This window comes from Gorilla gorilla, chromosome 13, assembly GCF_029281585.2.
Source record: "Gorilla gorilla gorilla isolate KB3781 chromosome 13, NHGRI_mGorGor1-v2.1_pri, whole genome shotgun sequence".
Lineage (NCBI taxonomy): Eukaryota > Metazoa > Chordata > Mammalia > Primates > Hominidae > Gorilla > Gorilla gorilla.
This window is the reverse complement of record NC_073237.2, coordinates 112,549,794-112,573,541: the sequence shown is the minus strand read 5'-3', so window position 1 is coordinate 112,573,541 and position 23,748 is coordinate 112,549,794. Positions and strand designations below refer to the sequence as shown.

At 43.4% G+C, this 23,748-nt stretch overlaps 1 protein-coding gene across 1 annotated transcript in view; it reads right to left on the bottom strand.

The window, feature by feature from the left end:
• PAPPA (pappalysin 1) overlaps positions 1 to 23,748 on the bottom strand; it is a 243,348-nt gene that overhangs the window by 189,921 nt on the left and 29,679 nt on the right. The window contains exon 2 of the mRNA XM_031014724.3: positions 18,835 to 19,897. Coding sequence (XP_030870584.1) covers positions 18,835 to 19,897 — 1,063 coding nt within the window. The remainder of the gene's footprint in view (positions 1 to 18,834; positions 19,898 to 23,748) is intronic.

Below are 23,748 nucleotides of genomic sequence, written 5' to 3'. Positions count from 1 at the left end.
CCTCTTAGAATAATAGAAGGGTCTCCCCATGTATGAAAGACAAAGTTCAAGTTCCCAGTATGGCCTCCAAGACACAACCTACTCCTTAGCCTCATCTATCTCTACAACCTCTCTTGAGCACCCCACTGCATACAGACAACATCTCTGTACCCTGTATGGTGCATTATCCCATTGGCAATTTTATTCATGCTGTTTCCTCTGCTGGGACTCTGATCAGCATTTTGTTCTCTAATGAACAAATCCAAAGTCTGTTCTGGTATCCCTCCTCCAGGAAGACTTCCCTGATGCTCTCCTCACCTGCACCCCTTTTAACATCTCCATACTCGTCCACCTCCTACTAGCAGTGCACTGTCTCTCATTTGCCATTTCAATAAATTGCTTCCTCTTTCTATTACATAATACACACTTGTGGCCACCTGGGGGAAGGCGAGGTGCCTTATTAATCTCTGTTTACCCAGTTCTCCGCACAAAGCTTGATACCTGGTGAGCCCTCAGTAGATTTTGATGGAATTGAATTAAATTGGGGAAAGTAAGAGTAAAAATATTTAACTCTCAGTCTCAAATTCAATAATTCCTGACTAATGGGGCCTCAGTTTCCTTATCAATACATTGAAATTAGTAACAGCTGCCTGATGCTCCACAGATCATTTCTATGGGTGGAAAACCTACACCTCTACCATGCTGTGAATAGGATACATCTGAGACCTAGCCTGTCAAGGCCGCCCATGTCACAGAAAGCCCCAAGCTCACGAAACCAAACATTCCTGTGACCATAATTTGTACATCTTTTCACAAAAAACATGAGTTGGAGATAGGTGGGCCCAGGAGAGCTTACATCTATGTCTAGGTTGAGCTGACTAATTCCAAGAATAGCCACACAAACTCAGATATTGACCTGAAATCTCGCTGCTGAGCCCTTCTCTTCCCCAAGAACCCACATTCAACTTCTTAGGCTGGAAATCTCATGAGGAATTCTAATCAGTCTGCTCTGTCATCAGGGAAGAGAACGAGGAAGGAGACAGCCAACATTTATTAAGCATTTGCTGTATGCCAGACCCTGTGCTAGGTACACATGTCTCATCCCTGTTTGGTAGTTGAAGCAATGCAACAGAGTGGGTGAGATGGCTCATTCTTAAGCTACAGCCCTAGGTTTTGAATCCAGCTTTTCCACTTTATGTCTGGGCCACCCTGGGCAATGTACTTAACTTCCTGCACCTCAGTTTCTTTATATAAAGAATGAGGGTGATAATACTACCTACCCCATACAGCTGTTCAGAGGGTTAAGGTAGTTAATAAAGAGAGTGTAAAGGGCTTAGAATAATGCCTGGCATGTAGAAAGCCTCAGTGCATGTTTAGCTATTCTTATCACTTATCACCATCATACAGATGAAGGAAGAGGGGTTCAGAGATCGCACAACTGGCGACAAGGCCAAGTACAAATCTAGATGTGTCCAACTCTTCCCACAACCTCACCCTCATTTCCAAGCTCACCCAGGCCCAGAGTGAAAAGAGAAACAATGCATGGGAGGAGAATGAAAACACAGAGGAGCTGAGATTTTCTTGGATCAGCCCTTTCCACATAATTTATTATTTTCTAATTGATTTGTTCATTTCCATCAAATGTTCTCTCAGGCAGAGAACACAAATGTTATTAGAGAAAGCCACCTCTGCCCCATAGCTCTGAGATGAGAAAGCTTCAAGAGAGAAAAAGGGTGGGGTAGGGGCAGGGGAGACATTTTAATTGGTTGTTTATTCAGTGGTAATTGCAGAAGCCAATCTTTTCAAGAAGTGGTATTCATCCTAGCCCAAAGCAGAGAAGTGGGATGTGGGAGCCTCTCCATGGCTTGTACGTGATTTTTTTTTTTTTCATACTTTGGGAAGCCTCCATTTCCCTAAGGGGGAAGACTCCACAGAGCAATCCAGGCCTCTCTCTTCCCCACCTCTCCTAGGGGAACCCACCCAAAGGGGGGGGGGGGGGGGAAAAGCAACAACACAGCTCTGTGGATGAAAGTTTTCCTTTTGCTGCCTGAGGTATTCCCACTAATACAGAGCCAGGCTGAGTGTCTCTCAAATATATCAGGGGGAAAATCTTTGGGACAGGAGTCCATGTGGGTATTTACCTCCCTACCCCTATGCCTTGAAAGGATTTTTTTTTTTCACTTTTGTCAACAAGATAGAAGAGAAAGCACCGGAGGTCAAATTCAGAAGGAACATTACTGTCTAGGGATAGTGAAGGTGAGAGAAGGAAAATGGCCATGTGACTTACATTTTGCAATTGTTGGGAAGGCTGGCCCTGTGTATACATCGTAAATTGGTCAAATGTACTTTAAAATGTCAGGGCTGGGCATGGTGGCTCATGCTTGTAATCCCAGCACTTTGGGCAGCCAAGGCGGCAGGAATGCTTGAGGCCAGGAGTTTGAGATCAGCTTGGGCAACACAGGGAGATCCCATCTTTACAAAAAATTCAAAAAATTTAGCTGGGCATGGTGGCACATGCCTGTAGTCCCAGCTACTTCGGAGGCCGAGACAGGAGGATTGCTTGGGCCCAGGAGTTCAAGGCTGCAGTGAGCTATGATTGTACCACTGTACTCCCACTTGGGCAATAGAGCAATAGGCCATCTCTTAAAACAAAACCAAAAGCAAACAAACATTACTCACTTCCCAGAAAAATCAATCAAAATCCCAAACTCATGCAGAGTTGGACAGATAGACCTATATCTATGGGCAAGTTGTCTGTCCAACTCTGTGCATGTATTAGTCTGTAGATTAAGCTGTGTGTGTATTAATCTGTAGCTTAATCTGTGTGGCTTAATCTGCGTAGAAGCTTTGCTACTCAGAATTGGACAGATAGACCTATATCTGTGGACAAGTAGGTTTACGTCTCTGAGTATCAATTAGCTCGTGTGGATCCCAACAGGATTAAATAAGACAGCTCAGCACAGTCCCAGCACATAACTAGAAAATGTGAGCCCCCCATATCCTGGTCTCCTATTTTCTCCTGCTGGGAAAGAACCTAAACTGACAGTCTGCCTCTGCGTGGCTCTCCCAGTCTCAGCTTTCAGTGTCTCTTCCTCATTACCCAGCCTTCTTCCTTCTACAACCTCAACCGCTCAAGTTCTCTTGGTTTTCTTATTCTGAGAACCTCTAGTTTTCCCCAGTTATGCCCAACCCCTAAGAATGTCCATTAGTTTCCCTCCTCTGCCTTGCAATCTTTCTTCCTGATGATTGGCCATTTAAATCTTATGAACCCTGCAAAGTCCAGCTTACATGTGATGTACTCCATGTATCCTCTAATGACCACTCTCATCTGTAGAGTAGGGATGATGATGACCACCTGTCAGGGGCATCATAAGGATTAGAGGCAATATGGGTTAAGTGCCTAGCATGGTGACTGGCACAGAGAAGGCATCACTGATTAGGATAGGCTCCTTTTACTGCATTATTGTTAGCAAAACAAAAATTATTAACAACACTCAAATCATCATCATCACCTCTATCTGAAAATGAGTCCTCCTTCCTCTGTGCCCCCTACTTTTAATTCCAGTACTTATCAATCTGCTTTGGGTTATATTCACTGTGTGAGCATCTGTCTTTTCCATCAGGTAATGAGCTTCTGGCAGTTGGGACCAAATCTTTATTATCTCCGTATCACTTAAAAGTATCCTTCAAGAGAGAACCACCACCGATGGGCAGCTACTGAGCACCTCTCTCTCAAATTACATAGTTTCAAAACAGGATGAGCAAGGCCAGAGCTCAAGGAAAGGGAATTACTTGCCCAAGGTCATATATCTAATACAGGTTGTAGAAAAGCCTGCCAACAAACCTCTCTGCTCTAACCTGTGTACATGTCACTTGTGTATAGCAGCAATTTTGTATCATAAGTAAAGTCATTTCTTCCTTCAGGTGGACACAGTTCCCTGCAAAGTTTAGAGAACAAATCATGGGAAGGATGGCAGCCTCCATTCTCTCCCTCAGCTGGACACCTGGGTGTGGGAACCTGCATTGCCTGAATATCTGACCACTTCTCACTATACTCTGCTGGTTGTTCTGTAGCTCAGGGTCCATACCTGTTCAGTGAGGTTGTGAAATAGATCAGTGTCTTCCAGATCATGGTCTACAGAGGGCTAAATTTGTAAGAAAATGATGAATATTTAAAGAAAAACGTCGCTGAGTCAAATGGATTTGGGACATGGTCTGTTAAACAAGGTTAAATACATATTTTTTTAATTGCAAGAATTTTTCGGAGCCTCAAATATGCAAAATAAGAGTAAGACAGATAGCACAGGAAGTGTACCCAAAAATATGTGACCATAATTCCTCCTCCACACCCCTCCCCTTACACACTTCCACCTTTGCCAAAAACCAAACAACAGTACAAACAACAAAGTTTGGAAAATGTTGGCTAGATTGAATTGTCCCTCCTGATTTAGAAACTTTCCCCTGAGCCGCCTCTCAAGAGTGGTAACTCAGTGTCTCTTGTCTTCCTACACAACCCAGGCACCTGGATCCCACTATTGAGATTGCGGGTCCCCTGGAATGTCTGTTTCAGGGGGCCCAGCCCTGATTGCCAAGGCGCCCAGACTTTACCCCTTTGCCAGAACTGCATTTCAAAGCCATGAGTGCAGTTCTGGAGGGAGATCAAAGCTCTCTCAACTCAACTGTCATTAGAATATTTTCTTTATGCATCTCACTCGTTGGTAAGTGCCAACAACATATTTCCTAAATGCACTGGCCTGAGATGGCACAACTCTGTAATAATCTGAATGAGAGGGCTGTCAGGGCCTGTTTTATTGAGAGAGAAGCAAAAGGGAACCACATTCAAAATGCAAAACAACAACAGCAACAACAACAAATCCTTTAAATAAAACCATGGGAAAAAATGTGAGAAGGCCTGAGTTTTTTCACCTGTAGAAGCATAATACACTGGCCTTCCCGTTTCAATGGTACAGCTTACAGTGAGCCCAGATCAAGACTGAGGACTCTCAATTTCTATTCCCACTCAAAGCAGGTCACTCTTCAGTGGACTTCCCCTATGCAGAAGTGATAGCTGAGGAGATCTTTAAGCAATGTTGCGCCAGAGTCATGCTTCCTGGGCTCTTGATGGGTGCGGCTGGTCACAGAGATGGTACTGGCCATGCGTAGATGCCCTCAACTGGAGGAGGGTTTGTGTGAGCTGAACACTGGCCAAGAGTGGGCCACTTTTAAGCAAGCTAGAGACTGGAAACAGTTCTTTCAGGTTAGAATAAAAGGCAACAGAGGGTGATTTTAAGAGAGAGACAGACTGGCGTTCAAATCCTCCTTCTTCCACAAAGTGGCTCTGTGATCTTGGACAACTGACCCTGTCACTTTGTATCTCAATTTCCTCATCTGTGAAATGGGAATTAGAAAATTCAACCAAGAAAGGAGGATACAAAAATTCAAGGAGGTAATGCACAAGGAAATGCCTAGAAGAGTACCCAACTCATGAAAAACCCTCGAGATGCAGAATTCTCTTTTAAGCTAGTTCATGGATTGAAAGAAAACTGGCCTTAGCTCCCAGTGCCTGTTGGGTTCCCGCTCCACCAGCCAAACCTGGTTCCTAACACTGGATTAATGTGTTTACCTTCTTCACAGGAGGTTGTCCTGTTTCTCCATCTCATAGAGCAAATTCTGTAACATTGCCCATTTCCAAATTCTGATTGTAGCTTGTCATTCCCAAGGAGGTTCTGAAGTCCATGAACCGCTACTTAATTTTCAGAACACACCAGACCATTTGAAAATGATTATCAAATATAAAGATCAAAGCCACTCAAGGCAAGTCATTAAAGCAAGATAAACCTCTGAATGTTTATTGCATCCATATCCTTGTTCCAAATAACAAGCTTTCTCCAAGCTGTGACCAGTACAAAAACCTGAATTTTGTTCTTTATCCCAAGGGCCCTAACAATCTGGACTTGATCCTCCTGCTTAGTTTCATTGTCAAAAATACCTAAATCTGCCTCTCCGGTCTATAAAAAGAGACACAGAAAGAAAATGCTGGGAGAGTTTATTAAATTCTTGGAATCCTGAATGATTAGTTTCCAAAATAACAGATTTTGTCTGGAAGCTTGACACGTAACATAATAGCATCAATCAAAGACTAATTGAAAATTGATCATTCCTTTATTTAGTTATTGAATGAGTCATTCTTTCCTTACCTCCATTTTTTCCTTTCTTTTTCCCTGCTTTCATTCTTTCCTTCCTTTCTTCCTTCCTAATTTCCTTCCTTTCCACATATCATTCATTCATTCTTTTCTGCTTTCATTCATCAACAACACTTACTGAGATTCTATTAAATACCATGTTTAAGCTAGAAACTTTGCCTACAGACAATGAAAAAAAGCATGATTTTCATTATCAAGGTATTAGAAGTTTTATGAAGAAAGTGAGACGAATAAATGAAAGATCACAACATAATATGATAACATTAATAACACTACCATTTGGGAAAGTTTACTACACACTGGAACTGTTGAAGTATTTTTGTTATATTATATTTTTGAAGCTTTTCAAAAGCCCTAGAGTATCCCCAACTTATAGGTGATGGAACCAAGGCTAAGAGGGCTGACACCACTTTTCCAAGGTCTCTCCACTTGGAAAAGTGTCAGAGGGGGGACACAACCCCTAGTCTGTTGGATGCTACCAACCATATCCTTAGCCATTAGTCTCTTACTTCCTGTTATTATACGTGTTATGATAGAGCGGGTGGGTGTTAAATATAATGAGAGCATACAGCAATGACACCCAGCTGAAGGAGGGTCAGAAGCCACTGAGGTTTTCACATAAAGAATAAACCTTGGTTTGATATTGAACCAAGTGTGGGAAATAGAGAAAATGGCAGACGCTCCAGAAAGCCCAGAAGCACAGAAGCATGAGAAGAGACATTACAAGCCCTCACTTGCAAGGCTGAGGAAGATGAAGCTGGAGGGGACAGCAATGGCTACATCTGTGCTATAGTTTGGATATTTGTCCCCTCCAAATATCACATCGAAATGTGATCCCCAGTGTTGGGGGTGGAGCCTAGTGGAAGGTGTTTGTGTCATGGGGGCAGATCCCTTAAGAATGGCTTGGTGTCATTCTCATGGTAGTGAGTTCTTACTCTACTAATTCCGGTGAGAGTCGGTGGTTAAAAAGACTCTATTGTCTCCCCACTCTCTCTCTTGCTTCTTCTCTTGCCATGTGATTTCTGCATATGCTGGCTCCTCTTCCCCTTTCAAGCATGAGGGGAAGCAGTTTGAGTCCCTCCCCAGAAGCAGACACTGGTGCCAGGCTTCTTGTACTGCCTGTAGAACCATGAGCCAAATAAATCTCTTTCCTTTGTAAATTACTCAGCCTCAGGTATTCCTCTGAAGCAATATACAACAAACTAAGACAATCAGGAAGGGTCTTCTATACTAGGCAATGGAGAATTGAAAGTGTCTTGGGAGTCCCAAGCAGACCCTGGCAGATTATATGTAAGAGGATAAAATGATCTGGTTTACATTTTCCAGGGAGATTTCTGAAGGAATTTTGGAGATGGAGTAGAGGTGGTGAAAGTGGAGAAGGAGGCACTGGCAGTGTCTCACAGCAATAGGAATGTATATAAGAAGTAGTGGTATTCACACATGGGGAAAAATTTGATGCTGAGTTAGGGTGGGAGTGAGGGAAGCTGAAATGTCGGTCTGGTTTCTGATTTTGTCTCCTGTAGTATTTTTCTTTTATCAGTCACAGACACTACATATCAAAGCCCCCTTTATTGCTGCTCTAAATGCAGAGATTTATCTGCCAACGGCATGTCCTTTGCTGAGTCTCTTGGAAGGCTAACCCATAGGAAAATCACTGGCCTTCAGCTCCTTGTGGATTGGATCGTGATGGGACCAGGTAACGGGTGGGGTGGAGAATCCTGAGAATTTGGTTCAGAGGAAACCAAGTGCTTGTTCAGAGAAGCAGAGTGTGCCAGTGGCAAGGTTCTTAGACTTTTGGGATATTATTAGACTGATGCACAAGTAATTGCGGTTTTCAATATTACTTTTAAATGGCAAAAACCACAATTACTTCTGCAGCAACCTAATAATAAACATTGAGATGGAAGTCAGCAGTTTGTGTTAACTTCGATGAATAAATAAAGCATTCAAAAGGGGAAAAAAAACCACTCCACCATGTATGAGGTCCCTCATATCATAAAATAAAAGGTACTTGAGTAGCACTCCAAAAGAAAAAATAATCTCAGAATAAAGCGCACTACTTTACAATGAATGCATTTTACTAGAAACTACACAGCTGCTATTTTTCTCATTTACCTTTTGGAAAATAATTTTAGAGATTGTTAGGACAGAAAGCAAAGTGTCAGAACACCTGGTTCCTGGCAAGCTCAGCTACACTCACTAGGTTAACATGAATCATCCTTTAGGACACAGCCTAAAAGTTACTCTGACCCCCGATGTCTGAGTCGGGTAGCCATTTCTCTGTGTTCGCTCAGCACCTTGGACTTCTCCGTAACAGCAATTATGCAGCTAGCTATTTATCTTGCTGCAGGAAATTCCAAAAGGGCAGAATTACAGATGTCTTGTGCAATGTTCAATGTTGTACTTCTAGCACCTAGCACTGTGCTTGGCACATAGAAGGCAGACACACACACTCATGCACAAACTATTGGATGAACAGTCACTTCCCTAAGATCTTCTCTTGGGGTACTCCAATCTCTGTTTTGACAGCCTCAGAAACTCTGAGTTCATATATTTTCAGAGCAGCCATTAAGGCTTGAGGAATCTCTTGCTAAGTAAGGAGGTGCACAATTGAATTGTGATGCTGTGTTCAAAAGCAACACAGTAGTAATACAATTATCTCATGTCAGACAATCATTCTTGCAACTGAACTCTACAGTTCAAAGGCCCACAGCTCTCTTCCCACCACCTCACTTCCTTCTTGGAGCATCAAACCAAATTGATAAACAACACAACTGACCACACTGAGTGAATATGCACAACTTACTAACAGCCCTGTGATTTGTCTTATGCTTAAATCACAACTAAGCAAAGACAACCACATCTCCTTCATGAGCTGCAGCAGTCAATGTTTTAGGAACAAGGGTTATTTCAGAAGACTGCATAGTTTGGCTCTAGACTTTAGCCATGTAGGCATATAACTGATGTGAAGACTAACTAAAATATACTAAGTTTAGAAAGGATAAATCAAGAATTATATAATCACCAATATGTGTTAAAATGGCAATGTCTAAATTTTAATCTGGACCATAGCCCCATACAAATCACCTAACCTTAGGCAAAAAACAAATTTATTTAAAATTAAAACAATACAGTCCATACAGTAGATGTAGGTCCGTCTGGATGACCTTGAATAAGTCTAGTAACTTCTCCAAATTTGGGTCTCCCTTGGGGTTAAACAGAGACAACTCTTAGAAAGTCATGTGATGATCAAGTTCAAGTATAGAGAAATGATGCTAGAAAGCATGACATTATATGCCAGGCTGTCAAAAGTAGAAATAAATTCAAATTGATTTTTGGAAAGAGGATGCCACATTTGGAGCCTAAGGGAAAATAAAATAGCAGACATGTAGACTGCCCCAGTATGGGGTACCATCACAAGGCCACTGTTGCAACTTGAGAAATATGAGTAGGATTTTTTTTCAACTTGTCATAGAGCATAATTGCTCCTCATTACCACACTGAACACTTTGTACTCAAGTAGTTACAGGGGCTGGTCAATCCTCTGAAGGCAAAGACTGTCTCTTATATCCCTTGGCGTCTCCAGTGCCAGTGCATGGCTTTATTTGTACCTTTTAAATATTAAGCCCATCCTCTGTACTCTAGTTCTACTTCCCACAATCCTGGAAACAGGATTCCAATGTCTAATTTGAGAATATGTGTGCATGAACAAACCTCAAATCCTCCCATTTTACAGATGAAGAATTTGAAATAAGAGAAGAAAAGTGTCATACTTCATGCTGGCCACTAAGTTCCTGGAAGAATCTAGTCAATTCCTTCCTCACGCTTGGCCAAACCACTGGCAAACTGTGTTTTTCTACCATGGATTCTCATGGGAAAGAAACCTCCTTTGCATCTCTCTTACTTCATGATTTTGTGGAGTTATAATCACCATTGCCCTCTGTGGCCATAAAAATAGTTCAGTAGTTAGAAGTCAAGTTCAAGGCTAAGAGCTGCAGTTGGCTGTCTGAACTCACACAACTTTTGAATCAAACACATCAGAAGCTTGATGTGGAGACAGTGCTCCTCCACCCTTCACCACCAGGCCACTAAAACAACCTAGAACATGGAAAAGAGAAAGAGAAGAAAGGAGAAAGGAGGAAGACAGAAAACGCTCCTCTGAAAAATGGGAAAACACGAGCATATTCTAGTTATGCAAACAAACCCATGAACAAAATGCAATGCTGTTCACACACTAGTTTTGTGTTTTCAGAAAGTGAGAGTGGAGGTGTGGAGGTTCCCTCTCAGGAGGTGGAAAACTGCCCAGCAGTGAGTTTGAAGCAACAAGCTGAGCTGTAACCAACTTAGGAAAATGTATTTCAATAAAACAAAATGTGCTGCTGTCTGTCAGTTCAACCATCTCTTGCACGCCCAACGGCTTTGTTTCCTAACCTGGAAGGGCATCTGACCAAGTGCAGAGGCTGTCATGAGTGGTCAGTGTCATCAGTGGATGCAGAAAGGAAAATGAGAGTGCTGAGCATGCCAAACCCAGGGTGGGAAAAAACCAACTGCCTCCTGCTGAGGCCCTTGAAAGGGCACCAGTACTGCCATCCATCCAGGCAGCTGGGAATGGGACAGGGAACAAATTTGGGAAAGGGATGAAAGAAGGAGGACCTCAGATCCTGGCATGTTCCTGACTTCTCCCCGCAAAAGAGTTCCAACTTTTATCTGTAAACTTTGAGAATATAGAGTATGCTGCGGCAAGAGTCCCAGGCCAGGAGAGAGCCTTGGTTGGTGTAATCCTGAGCACATTATGGGTACCCTCCTGGCTTCCCAGCTTCCAGTTCCTTCCCTACTCACTATTCAATGAGCCCCAGCTTGGAATCCCAGACATACCTTTGCTTTTTTGCTGGAAATGCTTAAACTTAGTGTGGCATGCTGCTTATCTCTTGGGAAAATCAATATATTAGCATTCGGTTTATACAGGACTTTTGGAATTAAAAAAATATTTTAAAAATGAAACCTGTGGATGATAAAACAAAAGGGCTTTTGGTAGACTGGTTGATTAAGTTACTTCCGTCTCTTACTCCCGCACTGAGATTGTAGTGAGGGGGCTCAGGATTGAAAAGGGGCTAAGAATTTCGGGATATGCACAATAAGAAGCGAGAAGATCTATCGGAGGAGGGAAATTCCCAAACAACAGCAGCAATAACAACTGCTATTTTCAGACTTCACTATGTGCCAGGTGCTGTCCTAAAAGGTTGACTGTGTATTATTTCATCCAATCCTCTAAACCACCCAATGCACTAGACTGTTAACTTTCATTCCTGACTTTACAGAGGAGGTGACTGAGTCTTTGACAAAGGAAGAGACCTGTGCAAGGTTGCAGAACTGTTAAATGACTTGACTGTAGTATGTTCTGTCTCCAAAACTTGTATTCTTATTTATTTGCTAGACTGTATTGATCTTCTACTGTTCCTCATAGGTCACTGTTTTGAGCTCCTTATTAACCTCATCTTTAGGGGCCTTGAACAGTTCTTCTTCTAATTCACTTCACCCCTCTATTCTGCTCTTAAGACCAAAGTTATACGTGTGCAAGTCTCACAGATGGAACTTGTGAGTAAAGGTGGACTTTGTTCAGAAGAAAAGCATGAAGAAAACCCACACTGAATCAGAGAAAATCAAACCATATGTGCGAGTATGCCTGAATCTGTATGTCTGTGTATCAACCTTCAAGCAGGCATGAGGGCTGGAGATGGTGGAAACATATAGTAACTTCACAAGTCTGGCATATCTCTCATTATGAGCCATCCCAACATTGCCTGGAATGGTTTTGTACAGAAATATGTCCTTTAACACTGCCAGACATTTGGGTCATTTTAAAAGTAAGCCAGTGTGCAAATTCAATAACTCAATGAGTTTGATAGAAGTTATAGGGTCTTTATTTAAAAATACCAATTCTGTGGCTAGTCCTTTAAAAAAAGTTAATATTTTGAGAACGAAAATAATCTCAGCAAATGCTCTCAATTTGTATATGGCAGTTTCATCCAGGCCTTTTTTTATGAGCCTGTAGGAACACAGTCTCTGTAAAACAATGCTGACAGGGAGGATATGGTGTCCCCATGTGCACACAAGAAGGGAGGAGACTTTTCTCCATCACCTACCATGTGCCAGGCACTGTACCATACCAGGTGTCTCACACAGATGACTCCATTTGAGTGTCATGACATGCCACAGGATAGCTGCTATCACCCAATTATTACAGATGAGAAACCAGCAACTCTTACTGAGCAATGTGCCAAGGTCAGACAGCTAGTGCAGAGCAGAGCCAAGATTCAAACCCTGGTCAGTCTCTAGCACGCATAATTTTTCCACTACACCAGACCTGACTCCTGTTATTGCTTTAATGAATATTAGTCACATTAAATAAACCCTGATATTCTGATTATAAAATTCCAAGCAATTTCTTTTACATGATTACTGGAAAAGAATGAACAAAGTGACTGAAAAATAACAATGCCCCTTTCATCTGCATGCTGGTTAACTCTTCCCAGAACTCTTTCTGGGATATTATTTTATGAGACCCTCATGGCAATTGTGTGATCCAGGCAGTCAGATACTATTATTCCTTCCAAATAGATGTGGAATTGGAGGCTCAGAGAGATTAAAAGGCTTGCCCAAGATTGCATAGCTAACAAACTGCCCAGCCCAGGCTAGAATCTGTTTCACCTGAATTCTGTCAGTCTAAATCAGCCCGAGTCTTCAGTGTCTACAGTCTGAAGAAAAACTGTGGCATCTACCTGCATGAAGCCCCAACCAGACTCACATCTTTCTTGCATCTCCTCAACATCTTCCCACTTCAATTTATTTACCCCATTATCACTACATGTCTGGCCAGCCCACCAGCTCTTTTCTATTATTACAAAGCCTGCTTATGCTAAAAGCCTATTGCGTCCCTTCTCCATCATTAAACCTTTCCTAACTTCTCCAAACCACAGTGATCCTGCCCTTTCTCAGAGCTCATGGAAGCCTTATAGGCCATGTGGTTTACAGGGAAATTAGTCATCTGCCCTCTTGCCTTCTCTTGAATGACTGTAACAAAATGTCATTAAATCACAGGATACAAGCACCTTGAAGACAGAGATTATATCTTGGACCTCTACAGCATTTATCACAGTTCTCTGGATACTAAGGTGTCTTAATAGAATATGGATGATGGGTAAGAACATAAACATACTAAATATAACCTTTCCAGGTTTTAAGCTGGTGTCTAAGGTGTCTATAGGGGGTAGTTGAAATAGCATGGGAGTAGGAAGTGAGACCCTGGGTCTCCATCGCAGCTCAGCCCCACTCTCAACGGATGGTTTGCGTCAGTGTCTGCCCCTCCTTGAGGGCTTAGTCTCCCCACCTGCTGCAAGAAAGTACTGGACCCATCTACTGATCCATTAAGCTCTGAGAGTCCTTCATTCAGATTGAAAAGGAAGAGGAAAGTATGAAGTTTATGCTCCATGAGATCAAATCAGAAATTAAGTAGGAAACCCCACCCAGAGAGGACAAATCATTCAGTGGCCCTGATTAGAGCAGGAGAAGAGGCTAACAGGGGCTATAGCTGCCAGCAGAGGGGTCGGGGGTGACCTCAAGACTTATCGCAGCCCCTTTTGTGAGACTTCCAACAACATTAACTGGAGTCCAAAAGCAACAACAACAAAAACCTGGCCTCAGGGGATTGTCCTTGTTACATTAAAATAATAATAATAATAAAGAGAAGACAAAGGAAATAATTCCCAAATAATAATAAAGAGAAGACAAAGGAAATGTTTCCTTATGAGACAACACTGGATAGGGAAAGTGTCTTTTTTTCCACCCATACCATTTTGTATGAGTAGATATTCATGAACAAAGGTGAGTTCACTTGAGGGTGCCAGGGTTTGGAAGGGTCCAAACAGGAACTTGGTTGGTTTGCTGCAATATCCTCTCTCAGTGAGGTAGCTACAGTCTTCAGTGTCAAATGCCCCTGGATTTCCTGACACTGGAATTTTCTATTAATATCCAGGTTTTCCATTTCATTTATAAAAGGGTGTGTGAAGTGCATTCTACCTGTGTGTAGACATCTCTAATGGCTGCAGATGAAGTCCTGCCTCCCTGGCTATTCTCCACCACTGTAGAGAATGGCCACAGTTCACCTGGAATGTCTTTTTTCTAACTGGCTAGTCTCATAGAAAGGCATTTACTGCTCACACAGACTGCTCCTCCTGGCTGGTACTGTGGACCCTTCATTCACACCAGTGATTGCAGTGGGGTGTTTACTTCTCTGTCTTACCCACTTGGTGGTAAGCTCCGGGAGGGCAGTGATTGGGCTGGCACAGAGAGAGCATTCAACAAATATTTATTGAGAGAAGAAAAGGACAGAAGGAAGGGAAGGTGGGAAGAATGTAGGGAGGAAGGAACAGAGGATTAAGCCTAACATTAAAGTTTTCCGTGAGATAAACTGAACTTTTCTCTGTTCATGGTCTGGATCTCAGCCATAATAACCCCTTAAACTCCATGCTCTCTTCTATACACCACTCCTCACCCTCTCCACTGCCTGGCTTATACCCTACCCTCTGCATGGGCTGGCTGTCTCTAGGCTCTGGACATTCTCTGCTTGCTCATGCTGATCCACTCCCCACCCTGCTCTGTGTCCTTGGGAGGCTGGCTATCTATGGATTGCATCAACAGGTTCCTTTGTTTTGTGACATCAGTTGGATCCACCAAATGGGAAACACTGGCAGGAGACTGGCAGGCAGAGAGAATGACAACATGGAATTTACTCTCCTGGTTCCCTTCTGGTCAGGTGGCTGTAGCCTGGCTGCTTCCCTTGCTGAGAGCCACAGCTGCTGCCAGGAAACCCCCTCCATACAGTCCCTCTCTCTGGGTCCCATAACCACTTTCTCCTCTTGCCCCTACAGGCCAAGGGGGTAAATGGCTCTCCATGGTTGCCTGCCCTAGAGTATAGCAAAAGGCCTTGTTGGTTGTCCTTAATCCTGCCTACAACATTGTAAACAGCTTCTCCTTGAAAACAGCCCCTCCTTCAATTCTCCTTAATTATTCTGTTTGAATGTGCCATCTGTTTCCTGCTAGGACCCTCACTGATGCAGTCTGCATCTTTACCTCTCAGCAGGCTGCCTATTCTCAAATGCCTACTCAAATCTTGCCCCCTCCAGCTGATTTGCCTTGTTTTCCTAGTCAAATAAATCTCTGCTTTTTCGGTCTCCTGTCCTACTGTGTGTCTCTAAATTTACTAATCAGAGTTTCTTATGTTTCTATATGACTTTCCCACTAAAGTGGAAGCCCCTCAATGGTGAGGAACATGTCCAACTCATTGCAACACCCCCAGTGAAGAGCAGAAAGGCTGGTGGGACAGACATGCCCAATAAATGCCTGTTAAAGAGAAGAGAAGCAGTCAATATTTCATTTTCTGATATGAAATGGAATAAGATATTACTGTGCAGTGCTCAACCCCAAGACCACAAGGCCACCGTCTCCACCAGAACTGTAATCCCACCTATGGCCTCATTATGCATGGTTATCAGTACTGACTTGCATGCTTCTGGTGAAGGGGAGTTCACTCACCCACAGACAAAGCCCTCCCCAAAAAGGACCATTCTGACTGGAGATGATATCATCTATTACTCAGCTCAAAGCTGCCTCCTGTAATTGCAACACTGTAGTCCCAGCCATGGCTTAGAAACCATATAGAATAATTCTGTGACTTTCCCACAGGATAGGCCTTCAGAGCTTGAAGTGTATGTGTCATGACCATGTAATCATGACTCTCCCACCCTCCCTATCTCCCTCCCTCCCTATCTCCCTCCGTCCCTCCTTCCCTTCCTCCCTTTTTTGTTTAAATTCACAAAGCAAAAATTTATCTGCAACCTTCCACAGGTTTCTGTCTGAACACAGGAGAGCTGATTCGGCCAGAACCCAGAAAATCCCAGCCTCACCAAGAGATGACACGTGACCTGGTGGGCCTCACCCAGGGCACACAGCTTTCCCAGCTAGCAAACAAACAAGCCCTGGTCACAGCGGTCATAGCTGGCTCATGGTCACTCACAGACACTCTGGGCATGCATTCCCGTGACTTAGAAAAGAGGAGGCCTTTGGAACCTGCCAGTGCTGTCTGCTGATTGTGAGGTGTCTGGAACCTGGGGCCCCATGGCCCCTCCACACCAGCATGGTGCTCTGCAAAGGCCAGCTGCACTTCATCCTGTGTCAATGATACACAGTTTTGTTTCCCAAAACTTTAGTAGCGCCACTCTCCCTATCACCTGTCTTTTAATTTTGCCTCTTATTGTTCCTTAGATTAAAAAATATCCTCCTTCCATGGGAGGTTTAGACCTAGTAGTCTTGAGTTTGAATCCAAGCTATCCATTTATTAGCAGAGTGAGCTTAGGTAAGTCCCTTCATCTTTCTGAATATTGAAATTTTCAAAGCAAAACAGGGCTAAGGGTACCCACTTTCCTGGCACTTGGCAGGTGCTGCATAAACATTTGTTGCATGAATGAATGAGTGAATGAATGAGCAAATAAATTGATGTAAAATGAATGGATGACTTCCAATTATGCCCATTCTACCCCACGCCCACTCTCACCAGGCACAGAGGTACCTCTTGGGAGTCTAGTTTAGTGGAGCACACTGATCATAGACTTGCACTTGTGATTTAGCCTAATGATTTTCTTGACCCATGAACTTAGCTAAGTCACTCCACTCTCTAAGTTTCCTCTATTTCCCATCAGTCAAATGTGAATGTTAACCTCTGTGTTGACTCCCTTGCCAAGTTTTGGAAAGGCCCAAGTGAAAGCAGAGATGACAATGCACTGTGACCTAGAAGAGACTGGTCACACACCAAGGCTTCTCCTCACATGGGCTGCTCATGTCTTGGAGCCAAGGTGAGAGTCCAGGGGCCCTCCTGGTGCCGGGAAGCTGAGCTGAGGTGCTTTCTGACTTGCTGCCAGGCAGGGCATTCTCCTGCCAGCATCCTCATTCCTTTGCACATAGGTATTTTGTTCACGCACGGGAGGCCCTTGCTTTTTTGAGAGAGACATAAAGAGAAGAGTCAGCAGAAAACCTGCAGAGGTCGGCAAATGTGCTCGAGCCATCAGCAAGTCCAGGGTCCTGTGTGTTGGACAGAATAGAAAAGTTCAGTGTGAATCTGGGAAAAACAAGAAAGTGGATATTGATGGTCTCTCCAGCTTGAATCTAGTTCCTCCAGGTCCCACATTTAATACAGGTTACCCTTGAGTTCACCTTTTGGGCTCTACTTTTGGATTACTGGTTGTAATTGACAGCAATGGCAGAGGCTAAGTGAGGCATTAGACCGAAGGCCCCCTTTTCTGTCCTCTTTTTAGCAGTAGATGAGAAATTCCTTCTGCCTGGAGTGTCCTCCCTTCTTCCTCCACCCAATTTCTGATGTCAAAATTTTACCTATTCTTTTTTCAGGTAAATTTTATTGTGTATATTTAAGGTAGACATGATGTTACGGGAAACATATAGATAGCAAACAGTTTAGTATAGTGAAATAAGTTAACATATCCATTATCTTAAGTCACCCATTTTCTTTTGGTTTAGTGCCAAAAGTATTTAAAATCTGGTTATTTAGCATGAATCCCAAATACAGTTCAACCTTATTTCCTATAGTCCTCATGCTATACATTAGCCCTCTAGATTTGTTCTATTACACCAAATGTATTGATCTTGTTGTTCATTAGATCTCTAGATTTGTTCTAACATCCTTCAAATTAGAGCTATTCTTGAAGACCTTGCTCAAATGTCACCTCTCTCAAGAAGGCTTCCCTGATATAGTCAAGCTGCAAATCAACTTTTTCTCTTTGATCATCTAGGGCACTCCCTAAACACAGCACACTACCTTTCATTAGACAGGTAATGACAGACATACTATTGAGAATTAATGATGTGCTGTAAGAGAGTGTACTTTATATGTCTTCTCTCTATCAATCCTCAGAGCAACTTGACAAAATAGGTACCATTATTTTCCCCATTTTACAGATGAAGAAACAGCTTCTAAGAAGTTACAAATTGAAGAAGTCACAGAGAGCTGAGACCATGGGGCCAGGTTTTCTAGCCCCATGCGACCCCACCTCTTTGAGCCGGTCCACCAGAACTTTCTGTGATGACTGAAGTGTTTCATATTGCTTTGTCAGTATGGTAGCTACTAGTCCCATGTGGCTAGAGTACTTGAAATGTGGCTAATGAAACTCAGGAATTGAATTTTGAGTTTTATTTAACTTTGACTGATTTAAATTTAAGTAGGCACATGTTGCTAGGAACTACCATATTGGACTGTGCAACTCTCACCCACTCTATGTCATACAATACAACAGCTATTTGTACTCAGCTCATATCACTCAATTTGAACTCTGGGCTCTTTGAGAAAACAGGGCTCTCAGGCTTCCCTCGTGACTCATGGTAGGCACTCAATAAATATTTTTATAATAAACTGGGTTTACCTATGGTCTCCACGATGACCCGAGTAAAAGACTTGCCTCAATCATGAAGCTGCTGGTTGAACCAGAAAATCCCCATATCACCCATTGGCCTCAGGTGCCTTATCTATAATATGGAGGACATCAAGTTTGACTTTCAACTGGGCATCTTTAGCCCAGTAAGGTCTTACCTGTGTGGAGAGTCGGGGTCAAAGCAAGTCTGAGTGACATTGGTGATTTCAGGGTCACAGCACTCTCCACCATCAAAGTTGAACCGTTCATAGTTGCAGTCCATGTCACACACCCCGTTCTGCTGCTTCTTCACGAAGGCAGGGTGGCGCAGGTGGCGGCAATCCCCGCCGTCGTGGCCTGTCAGCGTGTGGTTGCACTCAGGGTCACAGTTCTCATCCCCAATCTTGCTGATGTCACAGTTGGCCAGGATGAGGCGGCGGCGAAGGGAGGAGTTGCTCACCTCCAGCACGTCCAGCTCCCAGGAGATGTTGTAGTGCTTGAAGGCCTCAGCCAGCTGAAGGTGCTGGAAGTCCACCTGCTCACGCGTCACCGTTGGGTTCTTATGATCATCTTCATAGAGGTTGACCACGCGGTAGCGCACCACCTTGGGCTGGCGGAAACTTGGGAGCTGATTGTAGCTGGCAATGACCTCTGTGTTGTCACACAATGTCTGTCCGCACAGAGGAGGCTCCAGACTCGTGTCCAGCAGAAAGCCGTGGGCATTGCTGAATTCCACTTTGGGGCTGCTGCCATCCTTCATGGGGGACCAGGCATGCTTCACATTGTCCCAGTTCTCCTGGAGGAGGAGCTGAGGTAGAGCAGTGTGGGCGCCATGGGTTTCCATGTCAGACAGTATCTCCCGCTGAGTCCTGGCCACCTTCCACAGACTGAAGTGCTCGATGTAGCCCCGGTAGTTGTGATTCAGGGCACTGCCCCCTAACATGAGCACTTTGCACTTCTGGGTCAGTGGGCTGAATATGCCACCCACTTGTTCCCCAGAGGTGGCCACCTGGGCACCATTCACATAGAGCTTCATGAACTGCCCGTCATAGGTGGCAGCTAGGTATACCCACTGGCCTGGGAGGTAGCTGCGGTGGGCATTGATGGTGGTCACTTGCCGGGCTCGGTCTGTCTTCAAGGAGAAAAAGTAGCGTGGGTCTTTGTTGTCTTGGTCACTGATGGTGTGAATGCCCACGACCCATCCTCGGTCACGTGAGGTATAAGAACATTTGTCATACAGCCCTATGTGGCCCCAAAAGAGAAAGATGAATAAATAAAGGATGGAAAAGGAGGGGGGGTTAAGTTATTTTTCTCTAATAAAATTTGTATCAGGTTATCCTAGACTCATCGCTTTCCAACTGCTCTGTGGGATCCTAGGAGTTGCTAATGGTGCCTCTGGGACCACCTCGAGGGCAAGGCAAGGGCTGGAGGAGCTGAGAGAATGAGTAAGTTGGGTTTGGGGCATTCTCATCACAATTTTAACCCATGAAGTTTAACTTTTATTGGTTTTGAATATGAAGCATACAGGAAAGATTTTTGTTTGAAGAAAGGGTACTTCATCTAATGAAGTTGTTGCAACAACAGCAGCAATAATAATAAAAATCTGAAAACCATTTTCCAAAGCTGTTGGATGGGGAAGAGGACTTTGTAATTAAGTGGGTATTTTAAATGTAATATGATATATGAGGTGAAAGGAGAAACAGAGGGAGATGATAATGAACAGAAGATGCTCATTTAGAAGGGAGGTCCCTAACATAGTTACCAGAACTTTGAGTGTACATCTGCCATTAGCAGTCATTAAATGATCAGTGGCATTAAATTGTCAGGAAAGTTGGGGTATAAAAGTGAGGGTCAGGAGCTGAAAAGCTGGAACTTCATTCTCTAACAGGAATCTTGCCATTTATCCCCAAAGAAAGAAAACACACTTCAGAGCTAAACTAGACAGGTTTTCAAAGATCATCACCTCCAAACCCTTTGTTTGACAGGTGAGAGAGCTGAGTCCCAGAGAATGGAAGGCATTTGTTAAGTCACAGAGTCATTGACAGTTCCCCTGTGTCCTGATTCAGCTTTCTTCTTACACTGATGCCTCTCTCTCTCTCTCTCTGTCTATCTATATCTATATCTATAGCTATAGCTATATCTATATATCTATATAGATACAGATATATAGATATAGATATATACACACACACACACACATATAATGAGTGCCTTCTTAACACAAATTGGGTATGCCTACATAATAGTTAATAATAATGAGCAAAATCTCTCAAGCCTCTATGGCAGGCCAGGCATTGTGCTAAGGTCTGTATATGCATTAACTTAATCCATGTAATATCCCTAAGGTGGTGACATTAAGTTTCTCATTTAACTGGTGAGAATATGGAAGTTAAAGGAGATAGAGACAGGTTGAAGGTCAACTGCTTGGTAAGTGGATCCTAGATCCATCAGATCCTTGGATTCACTGTCCTAGGCCCTAATTCTATAGCAGCTCCCCCTGCCTCACCAAAATCATTGGCATCTGGGCTATGCCACCTACCTGGGGCATGTCACAAATTTGAGTTCAATATTTGAGGAAGTTCCAAGCCAAGCATCTCTATAGTTACTCTGGGAACCCCAGGAAGTAGGTTAGCAGATTCTCTCTGGATCTAATTATCTTTATGCTCACCAACCCCCATTTCCTAGCCTTTCTGGAATATACCCAGTGTCCCTGGCATAGACAAAGCTGTTGGATGGGGAAGAGGACTTTCTAATTAAGAGTGTATTTTAAGTGTCAGATGATGTATGAGGCCAGGTGGAGAAGAAAGAGAGGGAGAGGAGAGTGAATAAAAGATGCTCATTTAGAAGGACAGTGACTACTCTCAGCTGGAGAATTGTTGTGGTCACCATAACTCTGGGAGTTCACCTGCTATAAGTGCTCATCAAATGAGCAAGGAGAGCTTCCAGCAAAATCAATAGAGGAGGCCCACACAGTCTTCACTCCTCTGTGGGCAGTGGGAGCTTAGAATTGGTGTAAATCTCTTTGTTAGCAGCTGACATGGCCAGCAGTCTTGGCCCAGCATCTATGCCAATCTACACCTCTCCTCCTACTTCCTGCTCAACCATTTTTCAGGAAATGGCCAGAGTCTCCTTACAAAGTCATCCTGCTCTTACCATCAGGACAACCTTAGTGAAGCACCAAATGCCTCCTCTGGTGTCCTCTGGGTCCTGATTCTCTATCTGGTAAAGGAGCGGGTTAAGTGAGGTTCTGTGTCACATATTAGGTCCAAGTCTGATTTTCTTTATTCTAGATTCCCCAATGACTAGCATGCAAGGTAACTCTTTCAAGAAGTTCATCCTGACTTCCCTGTGAATAGTGATTATTCTCTTCTTTGAACTCTTTTTACTTTCAGGAAACTTGACATGTGCTCTTCGGTTTTGGAGTTGCCTGTGTTCTCACCATTATCCCCTCTCTGCCGAACTGTTTTCTTCTCGAGAGCAATGGTTGTGTCTGTGTCATTCCAGTAACCTGTCCAGCACCTTGCTACAGCAGGCATGGGAATGATTCTAAATAGAGCCGGAGACGAGAAAGGGTAGGGATTTTAAGGACAAACAGAATCAAAGGCATTAATTTATGTCTCTGTGACTAAAGTACAGGGAGAATCAGAGAATAAAATGTATTCTTGGTAAAGTAGAAAGATCAGGATCTTTGTACTCAGGGTAATTTACTTTGAATTTTGATGACAGCAGTTACTAGTTGTACATATGGGGCAAAATCACTTCACCTCTAAGCCTTAATTCCTTCATCTGTATCTCTAAATATATTGTCATACTTAAAAGATATAGTGAATATGACATCCTCCGCATACAATGGCTGTCCAAATGAGAGTTCATTGTTAAGATGCTGGAGGGTTCAGGGGTGATGTAGAGGATGAAAAGGAGGGAGGAAATGACGGGAAACAAAATAGAAAGGCCAGAAAGAGAGGGTACCCTGAAGGCATCTTGCCCGATACATCAAGAAGGAAGGCTCAAAAAAGCCCAGGTCCTCCTCAAACCCACTGGCAAACCCTTCTTAGAAATCATAGATCCCGTCAGCTTAGATGATATCATGAGACTACATATTAAAAGCTGCCTCCCCACTGACTCCTTCAAAAGCCTAAGATCCAACTCCAGATTTGAAGTGAGTTGCGCCAGATCTATCTGTTGCTGCCCGTTATGGAACCAGTTGAGAGCAGAGGTTCCTGGAGCCACGACATTCATGTCCTTCCCCACCTCTTAGCTCACCTTCTCTCTCTCTCCCAGCTAACCCTATCCCTCATGAAAAGAAAATGAATGGCCTTCTAATGAGAAAATTAAAATCTAAAACAAGATCCTTTTTCCCTCTCTCTTTCTCTGTCTCTCTCTCTCTGCAGGTTTTTATTTTGCCAGGGGCTCCCAGTCTCTGGTTTTCCTGTTGCCTTTGGAAGGCAGCTAGCCTGGTTAGCAAGGTAAAATGTTTACACATCTGTAGGGTGCTCTCAGTTCAGAACCTTGCCGGGGCTGGGGACCCAGGCTCAGGCCACCTCTGTTTGCAGTTGAGAGAAGGGGGAAGAAGTGAGAAAAGGCAGATTCTGCAAAAGAGTTAAGAAATAAGGGGTGGCTTAGCCATGGGAGGCAGAGAGGAAGGGCAAAGAGAAGGTTTTCAGTGGAACCAAAAAGAAACACATTAAGGGAAATGAGAACCTTGAAGCAGCGGCTTCACAAGTTCAGAGGGAAATATTTACCTGGAGTATAAGTAGTGAAAGAAAATCACCGAGCTTCAATAAGGTTGGGGGTGTATGGTGGCAATGGGGTTTTATTTCTATATGAAAATAACTTAATCAACAGTAGTCTTATTTTAGGGTCTGAAAGGGAAGCATCATTGTACCACCAGCTCAGAACCAGAAGTTTGGCACCAGAGATCTGAGCTTGACTTGTCAGGTAACCTTGCCTGGGACAAGTCATACCACCTCCTTTATGCTGCTGAACCTAATTTCCCTTCTCTGTAAAAGGAGGGGTCTGGATAAAAATGATCCATTGCTAGAATTTAAGAGCTCTTTTGTTCACTGATAGAATGGTTCCTTGTAAGGAGAAGG